The sequence below is a fragment of the Protopterus annectens genome, chromosome 11.part0, assembly GCF_019279795.1.
Source record: "Protopterus annectens isolate FY-2018-M chromosome 11.part0, PAN1.0, whole genome shotgun sequence".
NCBI classification, from domain to species: Eukaryota; Metazoa; Chordata; order Ceratodontiformes; family Protopteridae; genus Protopterus; species Protopterus annectens.
Window position 1 is genome coordinate 1,113,405,674 of NC_056745.1, and position 24,282 is coordinate 1,113,429,955.

A 24,282-nucleotide genomic window follows, 5' to 3' on the forward strand; every position below is an offset into this window, starting at 1 on the left:
AGCCTGAAGTTAGGCAATGATTAAACATATCACTTAGGTGAGGTGCCAGTTCATGTAGTACACAGCCTGGGATGTCATCTGGTCCCATGGATGCTATATTCCTAGCTTTGCAGAGTGCGTTTTTTACCTGTGTGGCTGTTATTACTGGAATTTGGCAATTTTTCAGTATTGAGATGAGCCCTCCACAGGGTGAAAGGGGGGTGAAGTTTGCACTGAATCAATCTGCCAGGATACTGGCAATATCCTTGGGATCAGTATATTTAATGCCATTCTGTTGTAGCTCAGAGCATATCTGAGCATTGCCATTTAGATTCTTGACATAGCTATAGAATGCCTTGTGGTTGTCTTTGGAATCTTTGGCAATTTTATTTTCATAACTAGCTTTGGAGGATTTTATGAGGGATCTCAGCTTCTTACTTAGGCTGGTAAGGGAGTTTTTTGCATCCTGGAATTTTCCTCTTTTCTGCAACAGTTTCTTCCTTTTGTTGTAAAGTTTGTTTATGGCAAGGAACCACCAGACTGGCTTCCTTTTTTGGAGGAGAGTGTCTTGGTTCTATTGGGGATGGCACAATTCATACACGAGTGGATGTGCTCGTACAGTGCCTTAGTGTAGGATTCAGCAGTCGAACTTTCAGTTCCTGTCTGCATGGGTGTCATGAAGTTTGTCACTTCTGATTTGAGTGGCATGAAGTTGGCTTTGGGAAGTTTTTTACAGAGGTTTCCTTACTGGGGGGTGGGGATGGGATGTGGATGTCAAGGGTGAGTAGCTTATGGTCAGACCTGACCAACGAGGGGGTGACCATAGGTGTGGAGCATCGATTTCCCATGTTGGTAATGACCAGGTCTAGGATATTGGAGCCCCTGGTGGGACTAAGGATTAGTTGATCCTGGGCATTGGAATTTATGAATTCCAAGAACTGTTGGGCAAAGGTGTTGGTGCATGAGTAGTTTTCCCAGTTAATGGCAGGGTAGTTGAAATCACTCAGTATTAGGGTGTTTGGTTGTATCTTAATATTTTCCAGTATGTTTAGAAAGGTGTAGTGAGAATCTTGGGGCATGGTGGGGGATATGTAGCAAGCTACAATTTGGATTGCAGTTTTACCTAGTGTTAGTTGCACCTGGAAGAATTTCAGATGCATTGTATTGGGCAACTAGCCTGGTGTTGTGAATATCCTTGGTGAGTATGGACATTCCTCCACCTTTAGTGTTTTGGTACTGGTTTGGTGGCCGAAATGTGTGGTAAGAGTTGTAGCCTTGTACTGCAGGGGTGCTCTGTGGAGCCTTGAACCAGGTCTTAGTTACTGCACAGATATCGATGTTCTCCATTTTTAGAAGTGCCTCGAGAGAATGCATTTTGAGGTTTAGACTTCTAGCATTGAGTAGCATTACCTTTAGATTTTGCATGCTTGTACCTGTTATGGTGGTGGTTTTGGCCTTTGAACTTTGCCTAAAAAAGGCACTATAGGGTTGACAAGAGCCTTAGCCAGTAACCTGAATCCCAGGGGTGACAGGTGCAGACCATCTCTGGCAAAGCATCATGGTCTGTCAATCATGTCGTCCCAGGCAGACAGATACTGGATCCTGTTTGAATGACACCAGAAGCTTAGCCAATTGTTGAAGTCAGTCATTTTGTCCTTGTACTGTGGTATCATTCTGGGCGAAGGCAGGATGCTACTCAGGGCTCGGGTCATACTTGCCTGGGCCACATGATCCAAGAACTCTTCCATGTCTCTTTTCATGTAGTCTATGGAGGTATGTCTCAAGTCAGTCACGCCAACATGGACAATGACAGAGTCATAGTTGTACTTGTTGTGGAGTGATTTGAGTTCATGCATTATGTGGCAGATCCTGGCACCCAACAGGCAGCTGACTGTAATTTTCTCCTTGTTTAGCCTGGTGAGTGGGACATCAGTGTGCCTGAGTATAGAGTCACCTATCACGAACGAAAAAGCTGAACAAACTTTTAAAACACAAATTACGAGGAGGTCAGCAGCAGGTACTACCAGACTTAAATTGCAAGCTGTCACGAAAATCCAATCTTACCTATGACTAAAGTGTTGGGTACATTGTCTTGCCTTAGGGGCTGTTGTTGGGTGGCACACTGGTGTTGTGAGTTATGTGACACTTTGGCTGTGATTGGTGTTTGTTTGCTTTTCATCTTCGGAGGACCTTGTTGCTTGGGCAGGTTACTGTTAATGGACTCCACATATGTGGGTTTAGAGTTATGTGAATGTATGTTATGTGAAATTATTGTAGTATATTTCTTGCATAACATTGATGTATTTTGCAATTTGTAAGTTTAATTGCCTATACCATGTTATTTGCAGCTTTTCTCCCCGGGTCTTCACTGAAAACGTGCTCTTCTTGGCTCAGTGGACTTCCCCGGTCATAAATAAATAAGTAAATAAATAAAATAAAGGTATGCTAGCAAACAGGAATGTATGCATCTGACTATAGTTTCCTATATATATTATAGCAAACAGAAGTGTATGTGCATCTAATTAGCAAACAAGTGTACATCCATTTATAAATCTCTAAATATACATCTAACAATAGTCTTTACAGGTTTACAAGAAATTGAATAAGTCATAAAATATGTCTCTACCTCTCTTGTTTATTCATAAGCATTCATCTTTGTTATATCCTGGTATTTGTAAGTCAGATGAATGTCATGTCTCAGTAGCAGCAATAAACTCATATCCTTCAGAAAGTGCAACAACTTCTAACTCACTTCCTTTGTTCCTAAAGCTTTGTGCATTACAATAGGTTCATAGGTTCATATGTTCACAGGATGATACTGGGCTATTGGCCTGGAGGCCCTTATAAGCCTAGCCAAGAATTTCGCCCATGTTCCCTTAAAGTCAGCACCTGTTTCTCGTGTCCAGCAGGGACACAGGTGGGATCCCAGAGGTGCATTTTCTGTTTCCCATCCAGTCGTCCAGCTTCCTTTTAAAGAGGGCTAGAGAGGTACTCTTCTTGACATGAACAGGGAGTCTATTCCACAGATGGGGAGTCTTTGGGACACAAATCTATCCTGCCAACAAGTTCTATTAATGTCACAGACCAGGTTAAGGCCTTGTGTGTGTGTGTTCCACAAGTGGAGTTTGTCTTACGGATATGCAGCGACTCCATCAAGGAGATAACAATAGAAACATAGATAAAAATAGAAACATTTTAAAAGATCTATTACATTTCCTGTTTCTATTGCTCAAATGGATCTGTTCATGTGAAGCCCTAAAAAAATTCACCACAGTTCCTAAACAAGTCTAATAGAACCATAGATCAACAAAAATCAATATGAATGCTATCCCTTGAAAACCTTTTTAAATCATAGGCATAGTTTTCCCAGATTTTTATTAATTTAATATTGTAGACAAAACACAGTTGTCTTAGTGAATTTGTAAATAATTTTGCCTTCTTCCACTGGTAATCTTACCAATGCAAGCTAGGAAAGATTTTGCATAATGCAAACTCTAGATTTAAGGTTTCAAAATAATCAGTTATATCAAAAATTGCATTTTTCATCCTATTTAATGATGTATACATTAAATCATTAGTACCTCCCTGCAAAATAAATTTATTGTAGGTCAGTTTAACCCTATTTAACCTTGGTAACAAATATATAAAATCAATTAACTTCAATTCTGGTAAAGAGGAAATTGTAATATACACTATTCAGTGATATTTAACTAGCAATGTATTTTACATGAGTCCCCATTGCCAGTAGTTCAGAATAACATCCTTTTCCACTATTATATCTTATAGTAATCCAGACTGTTTACTGTGCTTATTAATGTCTTTATTTTTACTAATTAATCCTCCCAAAGCTCTTCCTCTAAGCTTTCTTACCCATGGGTTCTCTTGCTATCCTTAATTTTGTCCACTAATACAATTACTAACACCATAACAGCAAGCATTATATGAAATACTACCAGTTAAAAAGAAAAAAGGTTTTCCTCTAAACTTTCTACATTCAAAACAACATCCTCTTTATTAGAAGGAATCAAACATTGATGTTTATTTACACCAGCTGAACTGTGTTCAACTTCAGACTCATTTAATACCTTCTAAGAATTAAGAGACAGAAAGGTATCTAATGATACAAACCCCTTACACTTTGAGCTATACCATTCAACCAAAAGGTCATCACTGAAATCTTCTCTATGATCTAAGTTTTTTTTTTTTTGCCTAATATTAGTTACACCAATGTCAACTTTTAGACGCAGAAAAATGTTCTCCATTAACTGAGACTGTACAATTGTAATTTTCAACCACGATTATTTTATATATTTAAACAGTAGAACAGTTTGATGTATTAGTGAAAGAACTCTCTACTCCCTTTATTACAGCATATTCTAAGTCACTCGCACATATCTCTGAAAGACAGGACATAACCAATGAGCTATCCACCAAAATTTTAGAATCAACCAATTCTTCTTTCCTAGATGATACACATTGTTCCCTATTAATGATAAAACTGACTCATTTGAAATTTTGCTTGATGAACTAAATGAAATCTCTTCCATATTTGTCAACATGGTAGATTTACTAACATTCTCCTTTCAGTTCACTCCATTAGCATTCGCAGCTTACTTCTTCCTCTTAACTGGAGTTTGAGTTAAAATGTAAACTTTTCACAGCTTGCTTTCAGCCTTGACGGTTATTTAACTTCTGACTGATCAACCTTACCTCCCTTATTTCCATCCTTAGTATCTCATTATTATTACTTTTGTATCTAAATGCCTTGACTGCCAATTTTTAACAAATTCAGAAACAGACCTAATCTTGCTCCATTCCTCCATGCACATTCAGTTAGAGAATCAAGTTACTACTTAACATTAAACTTACATCTTCCATTCATGTATAATTAATGCACTTTTGTTCTAAATCAGAATGTATTATAGCAATAACCAATACTGTTGGTGGGATATATTGAAGATTTACCCACGGTTAGTGTGGTTTAATCATGAGGGTGAAGCCTGAGTGATTAAATAAAGCCAATTGTAGGTAAATCTTCAATATACCACACCATGGAGTTGGTTATTGCTATTATACAAGGATATTATTTAAGGAAAAAAATGACTTACTTTTCTTATATAATGTATTTGTATGATGGTGCCTTGCTGTTCTTCCGCTTCTGCTGCATATCCTATTGCTTTTTTTTTGATGTACCGCACATGCGTATGGCACTTGTGCTCCCATGCTTACCCAGTACATCAGTGCTTTGGAAAGGAAGCAATGGAGAAAGGAAGGTCTCCATTGCTCTCTTTTCTTAAACAAAAAAAAGGTTTTGGACACTTTAGGGGTAGGAGAGACAGAATGGAAAAAATCCAAGGAAAATCAGGTACATTTCTTTAGTTTTGAATAACGTTCCTGATTTTCCTAGTATTTTCTCCATCCTGCCTCTCTCATATATCCAGTATAAAGTTACAGTATATACCAATCGAAGAAAGTCCGGGCGACAGGACCTTTTTCCATTGGTGTATGCTTGAATTTACAATGGACATGGTGAATGGGCTTACCAATCAGCATGCTACTTTTTAATGATAATGGCCAGTCATTGTATAATAGCAATTTATATACAATGCCTCACAAGTTATATTTTAACCAAATATTTCTGATTAATCAAATCTTCCATAACATATGAATTTAAAGAATCTGTAACAATCAGTTGTAAATTCTTATACTTTAATCTAACAACTAACGTGTTATTAACTTATAACTTCTTAAATGACATAATACTCAAGCTCCACCAAACAGCAGAATATAGTGTCTGTTCAAGAGCAGAACAGTTACAGTTCGGCGCACAACACCAGACAGGAAGACACCCCCCTCCCCATTAAACAGCACATATTTTCAGTGCTGTACAACTAACTGAAATAACAAATACAAAGTTTCTTCACCTATGTGCTTAAAAGGTGAGCAGAAAAGAGTTTACAGCACAATAAGCACCACCAAACAGCAAAATATAGCACCCACTTAAGAGCAAAACAGTTATAAGTGAGCACAAAGCCCCAAACAGGAAGATATGCCCTCCTATTTATCAGGCTGTGGATGGTGACTCATTACTGAAACTAAGCAGAAATTCCTTAAGATTCCAAGAGCAGGATGTTATTTCTTACACATATTTCATTAAATTGCACTTCTATAATGCTTATAATTGTGCTATACAGTTAATCTACTACATTTTGCACTGTTATAAAGCTTTTGTTGCTGTTTCACTGCATTTATGTACTGTTTTATACTGTTTTAACTGTATTTTTCATTGCTAGATACTGTTTCATTATTCTGATTGCATGTTTACTGAATTACTTAACTGTAAACTTCTTTTTCATACTGAGAGTTGTATTTTCTGTTTGTGAGTGCTCTATCCATGCTTTTCTGTGCATTTTTGATTTTTTGAGGTTTCTGTGTTCTAGACTAGTCTGTTTTTATTTATTTTATTTTATTTATTTATTTTTTATTTAACATTTGTTGACCGGGAATGTCTGACTAGGCCCGGGGAGAAATGCTCCAGATGCATATCTTTGGAATATCTGTTCAAGAGCAGAACAGTTATAGTTCAGCGCAGTTTGTTTGCAGTTAAAAGCATCCTCTAGAGTCTGCTTGCTCCTTGATCTGTTTAAAACTTTCATTTAGTGGCTACAGCTAGTAGCTGTAATAGTTTCCCACCCCCCCCCTTCCCTATTGTTGTGGTGTTGTTATACTTGGTGGCTTTGCAGTTGCCCGCCCACACTGTATATTTGATCTGTGACACTCCTCCCAGTCTAGTGTTATTAGTTCATTCAATCTAACAGAGAACATTTGTGAAGGCCAACCCACTCAGATTCTTAACCTGGAACTAACTTCTGTTCCAGCTTTCTCCATTTCCACTTTACTGAAAAAAAAATTTCTAAGCTTGTTTCCCTCCTTTCCTGTAACACTTCTGATGTCATTCTAAAGGAATCCAGTATCTGTCTGCCTGGGATGACATAATCAACAGACCATTATGCTTTGCCAGAGATGGCCTGCACCTGTCGCCCTTGGGATTCCGGATACTGACAAAGACTCTTGCCACTCCTATAGTGCCTTTTTTAGGCAAGGTTCAAATGACAAATTCACCACCATAACAGGTACAAGCAAGCAAGCAAAATCTGAGGTTAATGCTACTCAATGCTAGAAGTCTAAACCTCAAAATGCACTCACTCGAGGCACTCCTTAAAATGGAGAACATCGACATCTGTGCAGTGACAGAGACCTGGTTTAAAGCTCCAGAGAGCACCCCTGCATTACCAGGCTAGAATTTATACCACACCTTTCGACCACCTAACCCGGACCGAAACACTAAAGGTGGAGGTGTGTCCATATTCATTAAAGATATCCACATCTCCAAGTTAATTGCTCAGCATAATGCATCCAAGATTATCCAAGTTCAACTAATTCTGGGCAAGACTGCAATCCAGATTGTAGCTTGCTACAGACCCCCACCATGCCCCAGGATTTCCACTCCTCTTTTCTTGATACACTGGAAAATATTAGGGTACAACCCAACACTCTAATAATGGGTGATTTCAACTACCCCATTATTAACTGGGAAAACTACTCATGTAACAACTATTTTGCTCAACGTTTTCTGGAATTCATGAATTCCAATGCCTTGGATCGACTTATCCACACCTCCACCAGCAGCAGCAATATCCTAGACCTGGTCATCACCAACATGGGTGACCGGTGTTCAACACCAGAGGTCAATTCCTCCAACCAGAGGTCAATTACGCGTTGGTCATATCCGACCACAAGCTAATCACCCTAGACATCTACATCCCGCCCCCAGCCCCCATTAGGGAAAGAACCATAAAACATTTCTCCAAAGCCAACTTCATGCTTCTTAAGACAGAAGTGGCAAACTTTACTACACCCATGCAGATGGACAATAGAGGTACGACTGCTGAATCCTACACAAATGCACTTTATAAGCACTTACACGAGTGCATGGATCATTCTATCCCTAACAGAACCAAGATGCTATCCTCCAAAAAAAGGAAGCCAATCTGGTGGTCTTCTGCCATAAACAAACTCTACAACAGAAGAAAGAAACTGTTGCAAAAAAGAGTAAAATCCCATGATTGGAGGAACTCCCTAGTCAGCCTCAGTAAGAAGCTGAGACCCCTCATAAAATCCTCCAAAGCTAGTTATGAAAACAAAATTGCCACTGATTCTAAAGACAACTACAAAGCATTCTAAAGCTATGTCAAGAATTTCAATGGCAACACTCAGATCTGCTCTGAGTTACAACACAATGGCACTAAATATACAGAACCAACTGATACTGCCAACATCCTGGCAGATATGTTCAGTGCTAACTTTATCCCCCTTTCACCCTCTAAAGGGCCCATTTCTGTACCGGAAGAATGCAAAGTTCCTGTAATCACAGCTGCAGAGGTAAAAACCTCAATCTCCAAAGCCAAGAACACAGCATCCATGGGACCTGACAACATCCCAGGCTGCCTTCTACATGAACTAAAGAATGAACTGGCACCCCACCTAAGTACCATGTTCAGTCATAGCCTCACCTCAGGCTTTGTGCCCAGTGAATGGCGCACCATGACAGTTATCCCACTCCACAAAGGGAGAGCCATGACAGACCCTGGGAACTACCTCCCCATTAGCCTGACAAGCCTGGTCTGCAAGGCCATGGAACGTATCATCATGGAACTCATAAACAAAGACATTGGAGATCTCCAAACTCTGGACCCCACACTGTTCGGGTTTGTAAAAGGCAGATCATGTCTACTAAACCTAAAAGACTTTTTTGAAGCAGTCACCAAAGCCATAGATGAGGGTAAGGTGGCTCACACAGCCTATCTAGATCTTGCCAAGGTGATAGACACCATCTCCCACTTTGTAATTATAGATAAACTCACTAAACTAAGTATAAATCCCTATGTTACAAGATGGGTTGCCAACTGGCTTACTGACAGAACCCAAACTGTAAAAGTAGCAGACTCCAAATCAGACTTCAGACCAGTGATAAGTGGAGTACTACAGGGTTCAGTCCTGGGTCCTCTCCTGTTTGGTATCTACTTCTCTGAAGTACAGGCTAACACAGAAGGTCTTTGGCTAACTAAGTTCACAGATGACTGCAAACTAAGAGCCATAATCGAAACTCCTAATGATGTGGACATCCTACAAAAGGGCCTCAATGAGACAGATGCCTGATGTCAAATCCATGGCCTCAAGCTCAATGCCAAAAAGTGCATTGTCATCCCCTTTGGCAAAAACTCTGTACCCATGAACTACCACATAGGTGGTAGTCTACTTAACACCAAAAGTGTGATAAGAGATCTTGGGACACAGGTGGACAGTAGTCTCTCCTTTGATAATCACATCCCCACAGTGGTCAGGAAATCCTTCTACATGGCACACCTCATCACAAAAGGTTTCTCATCCATAAAAAAAGAGGTAATTGTTCCCCTCTACTCATCACTCATTAGACCCATTATAGAGTACAATGCCCCTTTTGGTATGTACCTCACAAGACATCTACAACAACTGGAATGGCCGCAGAAATACCTCGCAAAGAGGATTACTGGCATCAAACAGATGCCCTATGCAGACCGTCTCAAAAAACTCCAGTTTTACTCTGTCGCATATCGCCTACTCAGAGGCGATTTCTGCCTAACATACAAAGCTATGTCAAACCCAGAGCTGTTGGACATGCTCCACTTAAAGAAATCCCAATCCCTTTGAGCTACATGCTCTAGGGACCTAAACTCTAGGTGACTAGGTCACCACAATAAACAGAACATGATGGAGGGATAGATTCCTGTCCCAGAGACTTCCCATGCTCTGGAAAAGACTACCTATCTATGTCAAACAGAGCTCCTCATTAGCACTCTTCAAGAAAAATCTTGATGATTGGATGGGAAATAGGATATTCACCCTGGGGATCACTTCTGTGGCTCTGCTTGACAGGGGCATAGGAAAATAATTTTCTTCAGTGGTGAAAGCCAGGGTACCTTTTTGGCTAGGCTTATATAGGCCCTAGGGCTAATAGCCTAGTACCTACCTATGAACCTATGAACCTATTAAATATCATATACATTTAGTGCTGTACAGATAAATAAAATAATAAAATCAATGTTTCTTTACCAGTGTCCTTAAAAAGTAGTTCACAGCGCAACAAGCACCTCCAAACAGCAGTGCATGAAAATAAAGTACAGGAATGAGATTAAATGAAAGATGGAAAAAGAAAAGAAAATATTTATATGATAGTAGTGACATTAAAGAAGATGAAATAAAAGGTAGATTGTGAAAGGTAGTGATGGATGAATTTCTTAAAGAAAGAGAGCAATGGAATGAAAAATATAATGATAAACGTGGGTCTACCACAAACACCCAAGTCCCAAGTGCTTGAAGACCACTGTCTCACAGCTAGGGACTCAAGCATCTTATAGCTCATGCCACTGGCTACTTGTGCCTGAACTTGACTACATGTTCAGGTGTGGTACATCAGCCATGGAGAGAAACTGGAGATATCACACCTCACCCGAACACAGTAGTGTTGTTTGAGTTAGTTAAGGGTGGCATTTACTGGGAGGGTTGAGAGGTTGGGAGCATAAATGAGGGTTCTGGGCAGTGATACAAATTGGGATTTAGGTTTCTGAAGGAGGAAGATTTAGGTTTAGGGAGCAGAAGGGGAGTTTAGATTTAGGGAGTGGAAGTGGAGTTTTAGATTTAAGGATCAGGAAAGTTTTAGGGTTATGGGGTGGAACATGAGTTTAAGGTTAGGGAGTGATCAGAAACTTTAGGTTTAGGGAGCTAGAAGGAAGTTTCAGGTTTAAGGAGCAGGAGAGTAGATTAAGGCTAGTGAGTAAGCATAAGATTTTAGGTTTAGAGAGCAAGAAGTTTAGGTTTAGGTTTGGGTTTGGATATTGACACGGGGATTTAGGGTTAGACAGCACGAGTGCAGTTTTAAGACTAGGGAGTGGGATTGGAGTTTTAGCATTAGGGAGGGCAGTGCTATGGTAGAGTTAGGGACTAGGTGGGAGTTTTAGGGTTAGCTCTATGCAGTTTAGACTTGCTGGGAGATAGGAGGGCTAGGTAATTAACTAGGATTAGGCTACTGGGAATTAGGTAATTAACTAGGATCGGCCTAGTGGGAGTTAGGTAATCAACTAGGATTGGGCTAGTAGGAATTACGGCATTTGCCATTTAAACAAATTACAATGATCAAGTGTATCACAAGCTTCTACCATGTGAGAACTTGTAGCAGACCCACAAAAATGTATTATATTGAGCCAGAAAAAGGATTAAGTAAGCAGAAAAAGAAAGTAATAAGAAATGGACTAAAATATACATTTATTATGTATTTATTTACTTATTTACTTACTTATTTATTTGCATGTTGCTGATAGAGCAGAGGATAAAGTCCCGTCTATGGCCTATGTAACTCGAGTTTGATTAGCAGTTTGAATCCTTGACAGGTAGACAGGGTAGATAGGTGCACCTATTCTGGGGGAAGGAAACATGCTTGGTATTTCTCTGAGCACTCAAGCCACTTCTCATTGCTAACCAGCCTAACATGTTGGTAATTTCAGCATGCTGGGTGAAGGGACTTAAAGCTGTACAAAAATTCTCCAAGCCACAACATGATGGTTTCCCTTTTGATCATCATTCCAATCTCAGAAACTAGTGCCTCGTACCTCCATTGATCCACACCTGGTTTGGGTGACCATGTGTGGATCCTCCAAATAGGGAGACCATCCCAGCACAGGTAACACTTGGGAATGCCAGTGCTGGGGGAAATGAAAGATAGCCTGATAAAGGGAAATCAATGAGGAATCTTAAAATGAGCAACAGCAAGCAAAATGGATAGATAGATAGATAGATAGATAGATAGATAGATAGATAGATAGATAGATAGACAGACAGACAGGCAGAGAGATAGAGATGTAGATGCAGATGTAGATGTTTGCTTTTGTTTAATGAGATAGCCTGGCTAGATGGTGTCCATTTTCAATGCAGACCTGAGGAGAAAACGGTAGGCATTGAAATAATATGCATCTGAAGGAAACATTTCTATAAATATTTTGTGGAAGGAAACATGAATAATTTGCAGCAACATAGAAACACTTATATGAGGTCAAATGCTATGTAAGTAAGTGAATACTATGGTAGCTGTAAATATGCAAATTTGACACATTCAAAATAAGACAGCAGCTGACAGTAATAAGTTATACATTTTCAAATATCATGACTTTAGCTTAAACAAGTTAGAGGCCCAATACTTAAAGATAACAGAATATGCATGCATGTATGTATGATATTCATTTATTTATCATTTGTCGACCAGGTTAGTCCCACTAGGAGTTAGTAATTATTCCAGTAGTAAATGCATTGAAGTAATGTTTGGTTATAAATGTCTAAAGTTAGCTTTATGTTATGTAGCTGTGACTGAATTCATAATAGCTATCATAGAAGCAGTACAGCATAGTATTTACATTTTAGGTTATAGAGTAATGGCTACGGTCTCATGTAAAGTAAAGAGTGGGGATTGTTGGGAGGACAGCAGTATATAACATCTTTGGGCAGAAGAAATAAATATTTACATTACTGGTGTATTTGAGTCTTTACAGCTGTGTATGCATGACAGTCATTTGTATGAACTAATAGCTTAAAAGGTACAAATAAAGACATTCTTGACGAGCTATCTGGTAGCTGTGGAGCAGGAACATAGCCACTTTTGTTGTGGTATGTGAACAGGGAAAGTTTAAACTCCTTTAGGCAGGAAGATTATTGTACAGAGTTTAAATTATTCTAGTATACAGTTATTTAGGTAGAGTAGAGAGAGAGAGACAGAGAATTGTTAGATTTTTTGGAGTGGAGAAGATTTTATATGGTCATAGGTGTTAAAAGGCTTACACAATTACTGTGAATTGGCAATAGAGGGATCATTATCTCGATAGTGAAGAATTTTTCACCATGATATCAGGTCACGGTATATAAGGCTGTTGGGCAATTCAACCCATTTAATTTTTTGTAATGCTATTACTCAGTGAGTGCTGGTACGAAGACTAGAGGCAAATTTAGCAATTTTGTTGTAGCATTGCTGTAGTTGGTCTAGTTGGTCTAGTTGGTTTTCTTGCATCTTGGTTAAAATTGAGGAGGAAGTGATGAGTTAATTGTGCTTGAGGAGTAAGGAATGGCTTTACTCTGTGCAGTATTCTGAATCTGTCATTTTTTTGAGATTGCATTTGGATGTGGTGTTTGAATTTATGGCTGCTGCCTATTCCTAAATATTTTGTTTGGGGTACAAGTTCTACTTTTGTTTTGTTGACTGATAAAATGAAGACATTTTCTATACTGCTTTGATCTGAGTGTAGGGAAAATATCAGTTTTGTTTTGTTTAGCTTTAGAACAAGTTGTAAGGTTTCAATGCAATGTTGAACTGATGTGAAAAATTGTTGAGTTATGGGCTAGAGCTGAGGATTGTTTGTAGTTCTTGTACAGAGTAATGTGGAGCCACTGGCATATTGGACTATGGTGCCCTATTTTTCGACTAGATGCAAACCAGTTATGAAACAGTACTGGTGTAATATAGAGCCCTGGCATATTATTACAGTTATAGCTAGGGAGACAAGAAAAGTATTTCCCCATTTCATACACTGCCATCTTTCTGGTAGGTAAGTGATGAATTGTTGTATTATATTGTAGCTGAAACTTTGAGCTTAGCTGGATTTTTCTAGCAGTTTTTTACTGAATTGTTTGTCTGGGTGTCCTTTTAACCCTTTAGTTTGGATTTAGTTGGGATAGTTTTGCAGGCACCTTAATCTTTATGGGCATCAGCTGGGTTTACAGACCTTGTGTTTCTGAAGTATAGCCAAACTATATATATATATATATATATATATATATATATATATATATGTGTGTGTGTGTGTGTGTGTGTGTATATATATATATATATATATATATATATATATATATATATATGCTGTGCTAATGAGGTCAATAGAAAGGCTGAAACATACATATTCACAGCTAGTGGGGTTAGACTTTACTGGCCTGAATAAAACCATAAAGACTTAAAAAGTAAAAAAAAAAGTCAGGGACATTCTGAAGCCATCTAGCTGAAACACGATGTTCTTAAGGGGTCATTTGCATATATACCATGATCCTCCACTACAGGATGTTTAAGGTATCACACAGTGAAAGCTCTAGTGTGATTGTGTGTCCTTTTAATCCTTTGGTTTTTGTAGTTGAAACTGAATAATTATATAAGGTTTAGTAGTTCATGTAAGATGATATCAAATGTTTTAGGGAGATTTAACAACAAGGAGATGACAACCTGTCTTCAGTTATGGCTCTGGTAGAGTATGCTTAAAAATGCTAGTAGGGCAGATTCAATGCTATGAGTTGGTCTAAAGCCATGTCTTACTCATGGCAGAACCTTTCCAGAACTTTTGAGAGTGATCCTAGTACAGCTATGGGGTGGTAATTTAACAATTCAACTGATGTGTCACTTTTATGAAGTAGAATGATGTATGACTGTTTCCACATTGTGGGGATCTGGGATTCAGTTATGGAGCAATCAGTAAGAATTGCTAAATGGTACACTACAACATCTGCTATCAGTTACAGAAATTGGGCTGGAAGGTTGTCAGGTGCCAGCGAGGTTGATTTAGTTCTTAACTATAGACATAAATACAGGCCAAAGCAAAAATGTTGATAGATTGTCATTGCTTGTTGAGTTAGGAGTCTTTTATTTGACTTTTGTTCTGTTGAGTATGACATGCTTTTGTTTGAAGAATATTTGTGGGTTTGATCCCTAGTTGCTATGTTTTGAGGAGGGTTGTGACTGCATTAATATAGTGTTTGTTGAATTTACAGGTGATAGCATAGTTATTGTCTGAAAGGAAGGGATCTGGTTGAGATTTTCTCACTGGTTTAATTAGCTGATTTACTGCTAAAATGTTAAGGGGTTTTGTTATGAGACTGCTGAAAGTTGTGGTAATAGCTTTTCTTATGAGATATAATTCAGGACTAGGCTAAATTATGGAGTTAGTTTAAGATACATATATATATATATATATATATATATATATATATATATATATATATATATATATATACAGAGAGAGAGAGAGTGAGTGAGATACAGGCATGCGCGCACACACACACACACACACACACACACACACACACACACACACACACACACACACACACACACACACACACACACATTTTTTTCTTTGCTCCAGTTCCTCCAGTTGTATCTCTGTTGTGCATTGTTTGGTTTGCTGAGTTAACTTTAGAACAAGATTGGATTAAGTATGTTTTTCTGTGTTGTGGGGCTAAATAATTTACTATAGTTAGAAATGTTGATTTGAAGGAATGAGCTATATATTTGGTTAGTCCAGTTGCAGTGTCTTAGCAGTGATGTGAACACTGAAAGTCTGAATTTGGTAAACTTTCTGACTGCAGTATACCTTGTGAAATGTCTGTTTTAGAGCTCTCCGAGATTACAAATGTCGGGTGATGATCTTTAATAGAGTCAGAGTGCATGTAGTTTAACACAGTATGGGAGAGTTCTAACTTTTTATGGAGAAGAATATAAGATAAATTCCTTTAAAAGGTAGGTGAAATATAAAAGGCATAAAAAATAATATGTAATACGTGTAAAGTGGTAGAAACTGCTGAACATTTGTTATTGAAACACAGCAAATTTGATGGATTTTGGACACGTAAAAAGATATGTATAAATATTAATATTTGATACAATATTCTGAGTAAGATATTAAATGAAATCATGAAACCTGCAGTTTTTTGGGAGTAGCATGAGTAATGAAACCTTTAATTAGTGCATATGTGAAAAGTAAATGTGAATGATAGTTGTATTATAAGATGTGGAATACTGAATCTATGTTACAAAGAATAAGAATACAGTTGTAATGATAAGGATGAGTAAAATTAAATTATCATATTAGAGTATGCAGAGGATGATACAGAGCATGAAATAACTAATAACTGTGAAGAAAATATAAAAGAAATATTAAGTGCTGTATGCAGTGAAGATGTGCTTTTGTAGGTATATATTTGTAACAGCATTTGCCATTCTTTCCCCCTGCTCTGTGTACATTTCATTTGTGAACTGGTGATCATCCAATTTGCTTGTGTATATAAGTGCAGTGTATATGTGCATCCTAAGAGGTGGCTGGTGCCTGTTTTGGGGTTATTTCTTCTCCTTGCTTTTACTTGAATTATGAAATATGTTCCAGCTCTCCAATGACCCCAAAGACTGTCTGTGATTCAGGAACAGAACAGTGTGCTAGCTCACTACAACTACAAGTATGCTTGCTTGCTACATTTTTGTGTACACTAGGCCCTAGTTTAATGTATACCACTGAGTATCAGACTTTTCTTTAGTGTGTTATAGTTTCAGCATCCAGAAAATATACTAAATTAATCTGAAAGCAAGCAGGAATGACACAGACTACCTCATTGCAGCTATGATGTTTGGGTATGTATGTTAGAGGTTCCTGAGTCAATGAGTGCTATTGTCCAAATATCATTCAATTTCAGTTTGATTACACCATGTGAATTTGTGATTTATTCTGCATATCAAGCCATGTTTTGCATTTTCTAGTTTACTAGAATTTGAGATTTGCAGATTAAAATCTGAGACTGGCCAATGATTTTTCAGGATATTTTAAATTAAAGTTAACTATTTGGTTCTGATTCCTTTGTGGAGTCTGTACGTCTTTCCCATGTTCATTTAAGTTCCTGCCAGGTGCTCCATCTTCTTGTCACATCCCAAAGATGTGCTGCAAGCATGTAAGACTGCTGCTTGAGACAGAGTGTGTGCATCCTTCAATAGGTTGGCACCCTATGAAGGATTAGTTCCCATTCCTTTCACCCGTTGAGTGTCAGGATAGGCTCTTGCTCCCCCATAACCAAGAAAGGGATGAAGTGCATAGTCAGAGACTGAATGTAGGAACAAACGTACAACTGAGACTTTTAAAATCGAAGAACACTTTTATTACACTATTCAGAACTATAATTTAATTAGATAAGACTGTCATGAAATTTCAGGTCTCTCTGCATCTAAATTAAAGGACTAATGAATTCAGGCACAGGCTCTGCCCCCTCACTCCTTTCACACTTTTCCAAATGTATTATTCTCATTTCAAGGTCACAGTATACATTATTATATTATTTTATGGTGATCAATACCTGAATCAAACACCCCAGATGCTTCCATGCTGTGCTGTCAGCCCGATATCTGTGTTGCACAGTTATTTAAAGTGCACAGTCACAGTTACATAGATATATATATATATATATATATATATATATATATATATATATATATATATATATTTATATATGCATGCATACACATACATGAAGTACCTCAGTCTCTAGCTGTTTACATGAAGTGACTGACCTGCTTATCTCTATGACCATCACCAGTTGAAACCCAAACTGACTGAATGGATCTAAAAATGTCTAGAATCTTTACAGCTAGAGTACAGTTTCAGATTAATAATGTGAAACATAATTTAGAAAGATACAAAATCAGTAAAAAAGTTGTCTACAGAAATAATTACAGGAAAGCTTCCACAGTGACATTTTTATTATAATACACTATTTCAAGATAATGAATTAGAAACAGTTGTACGAATTTATCACAGGCAGCTCACTGCAGACAGCAGACAATAAATATTGAAGTCATCTTTCACCAGATCAAAATTTACTTCAAGAACTAATACAGGTTACCCCACCTGTATCAGCATGACCTGATGTGATGTTTAGATAGTGTTGGTAATGAGAAATCAGGATGATACTGGAAATTATTAAGTGTTTGGACAAAAATATTGCTCTCTAAATGCTGTTCATACTAAGAAGCATAGCAGTTGGGTAGAACGTTGTACTAGATGTGAAATTCATAGAATACACTTAGCTGAGAATAATGTTGCCAAAGCTGATGTCAGTATATTTATAATAATAGGTACTTGAAGGTTTGTTACTGTGACAGCAATTACAAGTTGTTTCTTATCTCAAGTTAATACTACAGATTACACTTTCAGCAGGTTATGTGGGTTTACAAAGGGATGCTTTTCCTCTGTAAATATTTGCAGCCTTACTCAGTTTATTAAAACATATGAAAGCTATATACTGTTAACTCATGGCTATGGGTTTACACATAGCCAAAGTTTGTCTGCTATAATTTTGGATCTATGGGTTTACACATAGCCAAAGTTTGTCTGCTATAATTTTGGATCTTTTGTTATGATTTTTGAAGGCCCTGAAAGCCAAGAAGTATTTTTGGAACTGCCTTTCTTGAATTATAGAGTACATTTACCATTTTTCCAGATATGGAGCGCAATCCTGGATTAAATATTTATTTTGTATCTTACAGTTTACTCACTAAGTCATTTAACAACTGACTCACTAAAATAAGTGCTTCTTGCAGGAAAGTGCCCACTGCATATTCTTGTCAAGTTAATTATCATACTGTGCTATTATGAAATGCATTTAGCAACAATTAAGGGTTAGCATATGGACAATAATAACCTCTAAACTTCATGTGAAGCATGCAGATTTATAACCAGTCACGGAGTACAAAGAATAAATTCTAGGTTTTAGTCTTTTGGAAGCCCACTGGGAGTGGACCTCATAAATAAACTCGGCCAGATATCTTCGCTGCACACATGTATTACTACACAGAAATTAAATTCTATAGCTGGGAAATCTGTAACAGTACATAGAGGATGCGGGACATAAAGGTTATGCTGCCAAGACACACAGATAAAAGTGGTGGGAAATGGAAATACTATGGAAGGATTAGTGACCTTTGTTTAAAAATCTGTTAAAAGGTAATTAAAAGCTCTGGCAACAGCAGCAGAATTGAATGTTAATATCATAAAACATAATATACTAACCACTGATTACCAGCCAAAACAGACAAGATTTGCAGTGGTACTAATCACACTTTCTGAGCTGGCCACTCTAACAATAAAAAGATGGACTAATGCAAAATTATGTCTGCTCATTCTGTCAACAATTATATTATAATTTCTTGAACCCAGAAAATGCTAAGTTCAAGTATGAAGATATGTCTGACTTTGCCGGAAATGGATATATTTTAATTTTTAGCTTACCTTATCAGCAAAGACAAATGAATACAAGTAAATGAACATTGGCCTATCAAATTTGCATAGTACTTGTAATGAATTTTTGAAGGAGTGGAAACATCAGTAAAGTACTCTCATGCAAAAGTCTGTTTTTTTCTGTTCCACAGGACAACAAAGCTGAGATTACAGACTGGCGCAAGAATATTGAAGCTCTGTCTGGCATGGAGGGCAGAAAGAAGAAGTTTGATGCAGGACCCACTCTGTGAAGGTAATGTGCACTTTCAACAACTCAAGCAACTGTCTGCATTTTCCTGAAGCAAAAAAAATGTTACTGAGATAGCATCCTGGCAACTGAAGGCTTTTTCCAGGGTCAGGTCTAGCTATAATTTTCTGTTGCTGGGCTCAGTTCTACTATTTGACTTAAAGATGGAATTACCCTCCAAATATTCCACAAGCATGGATTAGCTAAAGTCATCTTTAGAATTATCAGATTTCAAACAAATACCTGACAGTCTCACATTTAGAAAGTACTGCATTACCAGTTGATTTTGGTATTGAGCAGAGAACATGAAAGAAGACTGAGGTGCCATCATATAATGATATTATTTAAGAAATGTAAGCCATTTCTTTCTTAAATAATGTCATTTTATAATAGCAGTAATCCACTTCTGAGTGTGGATATCACAGAATTTAACCAAAATTAGCTTTCCTTTAATCACTCAGGTTTTACCTCGTGATCACACCACACCAAACATGGATAAATCCTGCAATAACCACACCTAGTCATGGATTATTACTAAAATATATAAATTAAAGTCTATCACCATTGAACCGCTACCTTTATAAGCTTATTTAATAATGTTTTTATTAGATGCTTAAAATTCAATAACTTTTCTTTAATCTTCATCAGTATGAGAATATTAATAAAATCAGCAGGATTATACAAGTCTTTCAACCAAGTCTCATTTTTTTTTGAAACAGCTTAAGTATGGATATGTAGAAAGAAATCATGGAGAGGACACATAATATTCACCTCTGTTTTATGAGAAGAAAACAATAAGAGAATAAATCAACAGTAATGTGGGACATGTAGGCTAACTGGGAATTAAAAAAAATCTAATTCCCGAGTATAAAGTTAACCCAAGGGATTCGATAATTCCTACACTAAGTGTACGCTTTTCTCAGTGAACAAGACAACACAGGCATAACTCACAGCTTCTTCCTCCTAATCTCCTAATTTTAGTTTTCCTACTGATTTTCTTGCAGCTTTAAATATTGACAAGGATTCATAAAGGTTAAATCAAAGTGTAGACTACCCGTACACTTAGCGTAATCTTTCTGAGTGACTAGAAAGTACAAAAAATGTGGTAGGGATGTTCTTGAATACATATCGTATGTACTGTACTTAGTGCATACTTAGTGTAGGCTTTATTGAATCTGGACTAGCATTTATTGGCATCAGAAAATGTCTGCAGATCTTATGAAAAAAGAAATACTCTTCAGGGCAAATATCTACAAAACTATTATTAGGATATGTGTTCTTACTGATTGTTTCAGTCTCAATATTAGAAGTAAGATTATTAATATCACATACAACACCACAATCTGTATCATATGTAACTCTAGAAAGCACAATTCCTATGTACATCACACCTGACTAGTAATGGTACGGCGCTAGATAATTCTGCTAGAGGATTATTAAATAATTTAGTACATAGAGGCTATTCTAGCAAATTCTGTAATAGATATTTATATATCATTACTAATGACAGACATGGAATAGGTAAACCTTACTTTTCTAATGGTCCACAACGGGAACATCATAAGTGCACTTCTGATAAGAATAATAAAAAGGTATGTAAGGATACTGTTCTCCTATACTTATAGTGATAATAAGAGCATAATGGATATTATTTATACGAAATGGCATATATTGACATCCAATGAAGATTTGCACAAAATAGTAGAAGATCGCCCTCGAGTAGTATAAAGAAATTGTAAATCTTTGAAATGTAGGTTATGCTACCGGAAAGATGTGATACTTTTAGTTGTAGGCATTGTAATATGTGTCCCTACATAGCTAATTGTTGTTTCTTTATGCATCCCAATACTAATAAAAAGTACACATTGTTACATTATGCTGATTGTTCTACACATGACCTTGTATACTTAGCTTCATGTGTAGCCTGTTCTGAATTTTATGTTGGGAAAACTAATAGAACTTTAAGGGAAAGGGTCAGATAACATATTTATAAAATCAACAAGAGGGATACTACCGTAGCAATGGCTAAACACATTGCTGATACCAGCTTTCAGTATTCTTTTAAGTTTTTAGTCTTAGAGATTATTATGAATAACAGACTTGGTAACATCAAGAATGAAACTGAACAAGCTGAACAGAAATGGATCATGAGGCTACAGGCAGGTAGGCCTTGTGGCCTCAGTGATAGTGTTTGCTTAAAGCCATTTTTGATTGACGCCATTTTCTCATTAAACTTATCTTTTGTTCCATGGTCATATTATGTATACCATCATGGTTTGGTATGTTTAAAACTTTACAATGTTTTGCTCTTCGCAGAACTTGCATACATTATGAACAGTCCTTTCAGATCCTTTATATATTTGTCTTTGTGCATTTTGTTAGTCATGCTTTAGGATGCATTCATAGTTTATTTCATTTTATTGGTACGTTTTAGTTACTATTCTATTTTCACTTTTCCATGTTTCTGATCACCTTTTGATATGTTCATAATGTAGTTTAACTGTTTTGTGTTTATTTAATGTATATTTTTTGGATGGAACATTTCTATATGGGTATGTTTTCACTGCATTTTAACGTTAGTGGTTTTAGACATTTGTTAGACTTGATGGGACAGGTGTTTTAGTATGCATTATAGTTTTTACCTTTTTGATTTGATCCAGTTACTATTCAACATCACATGATTTTATGGATATACTGTGATTGGCTGTTTCTGCATCAGGAAGCTTAGCGTTCCATTGTCTTTCCCTATAATGTATTATGATATGCACTGTTTTTCCCAGGTACTTTTTTGTTCACTCAATTAAGTGGTCAATTATATGTAACATTGGTGACACAACTTTTAACATCATCTGACTTTTGAAGTGGATCTTTGATTGCCTCTGATGTGCTTTCAGTGCTTTAATATGTTGAACATCTGTGATATTTATGAAGCCGTTCAGGCTTTTGTTTCTGTATAGGAAGGCTGATGTTTTGGAAAGTTTTTTCTATATAGGAATGTTACAGGTATCTGTAGTTTATGTTTTCTTTATGGTAATGTTTTTAAAAATTTTCTTTTGTTTTTGTATTTTGTTAGATCTGATTGGATAGGTGCTTTAGTATGTATTGTAGCTTTTGCTTTGTTGGTATGATTCATTCACCATTCAACATCACATGGTCTTATGGATATACTGTGATTGGCTGTTTCTGCATCAGGGAGTTTAGAGTTCCATCGTCCCTCTTTGATTCACTTATGAGATGAATTGCTTTCCTTATCAGGCACCTTTTTCTTTATTCAGCTAAGAGGTTAATTATGTGTAACACTGCTGATACATTTTTTAACATTATCTGACTTATGTAGTAGATCTTTGATTGCTTTTGATGTATTTAAAATGCTCTAATATGTTGAACATCTGTGACATTTATGTAATCGTTCAGGCTTTTGTTCCTGTATAGGAACACTGGTGTTTTGGAGTTACTGTGCTTTGAAAGGACTTTTGAAGCCTGGGGTATCTAGATTTATTCATATAAGAATCTTTATGAATTTTTAATATCAGATGTTAAAAAAGAATTACGTTAACTTAACAGTACTTTCTTTATGTGTACTGGACCATTCATTAGCCTCATTTCATGAGGTGTGATATTTCTATTTTCTGATTAGTGATCCTTATTTTAAATCTCTAGTGTATGCTTTTAGTTGTAACTGTCTGAAGAAGCGTTGAGTGCAGCAACGTGAAAGTGCTTATGAATAAACCACTGTTTTTATGTATAGCCATGGCATGTGTGCTGTCTCTTAAATTTTTATGCTATTAACAGTTTGAAGTTGAACATTTGCAATAGACAGTGTGCTGATAGTTGAGTTTCTTCATATCTATTCTGTAACTTAAATATGTTCTACCTTTTTTCTGCAGAGCTGCAAATAACAGCCCTGTTCATAACAGGATCTTTGTTGCTCCACTTGGCATAACACTGTAGCTTGCACATATCTTTGCTGCACATCAGTTCTAATGCAAATATCCATCCTTATATTTTTTCACTCTCTGAAGCTATAGAAGATTTTTTATTGATTTTTCATAGTATGACTTTTGCTCATACTAATTCTCTTTCAATAAATCTAACATTTTTGACTTTCTGGAATGACCAATGAAATAAAGATTACAGTTTGCATTTACATTGTCTATCCATAAGCAATTGTGCCAGGGAAAGTTCAACACACTGAAAACAAATTAATTTCAAATATAGCTGGATGGAAAGTTAAATTTTCAGAACTTTCACAATTTCTTATGAATTTTTAACATTCTAGACCAGTGAAGGTGAACCTATGACACACACATGTCAAAGGTGACACACACAACAGTATTTTTGGTGATATTTCAGTGGTCACCAACACCTGAATTACCAAAGGACTGATTTTGTATTCATTGATCATGTGAAGTGCATTGAATTATTTTGTACCAGGAGGTTTGACAAGCCAACCCCAAAAGGTTCAACATCACTGGTCTAGACCATATATTCCACTTGTCTATTATACTATAGAAGCCAGGATTACTAGTAGTAAGTTTAAACTCCTACTACTTAACAACATTATGAAATCCCTGCCTTATGATTTTCTAAATACAGTAAAATATTATTTCTTTTTCTATAGCATATATCATCATCATCTTTCGGCTGTTTCCGTTAGGGGTCGAGACAGCAGATCATCTGTTTCCATTTCTTCCTGTCTTCTGCATCTTGCTCTGTCACACCAACCACCTGCATGTCCTCTCTCACCACATCCATAAACCTTATCTTAGGCCTTCCTCTTTTCCTGTTACCTGCTAGCTTCATCCTTAGCATCCTTTTCCCAATATACTTAGCATCCCACCTCAGCACATGTCCAAACCAACATAATCTTGCCTCTCTGGCTTTGTCTCCAAACCTTCC

At 36.9% G+C, this 24,282-nt stretch overlaps 1 protein-coding gene across 1 annotated transcript in view; it reads left to right on the forward strand.

The window, feature by feature from the left end:
• The window catches only part of LOC122814852 (troponin I, slow skeletal muscle-like), a 143,185-nt gene that overhangs the window by 105,179 nt on the left and 13,724 nt on the right, over positions 1-24,282 (forward strand). Inside the window, exon 7 of the mRNA XM_044087133.1 lies at positions 19,289-19,389. Within this exon, the coding sequence (XP_043943068.1) occupies positions 19,289-19,387 (99 nt within the window). The 3' untranslated portion in view covers positions 19,388-19,389. The remainder of the gene's footprint in view (positions 1-19,288; positions 19,390-24,282) is intronic.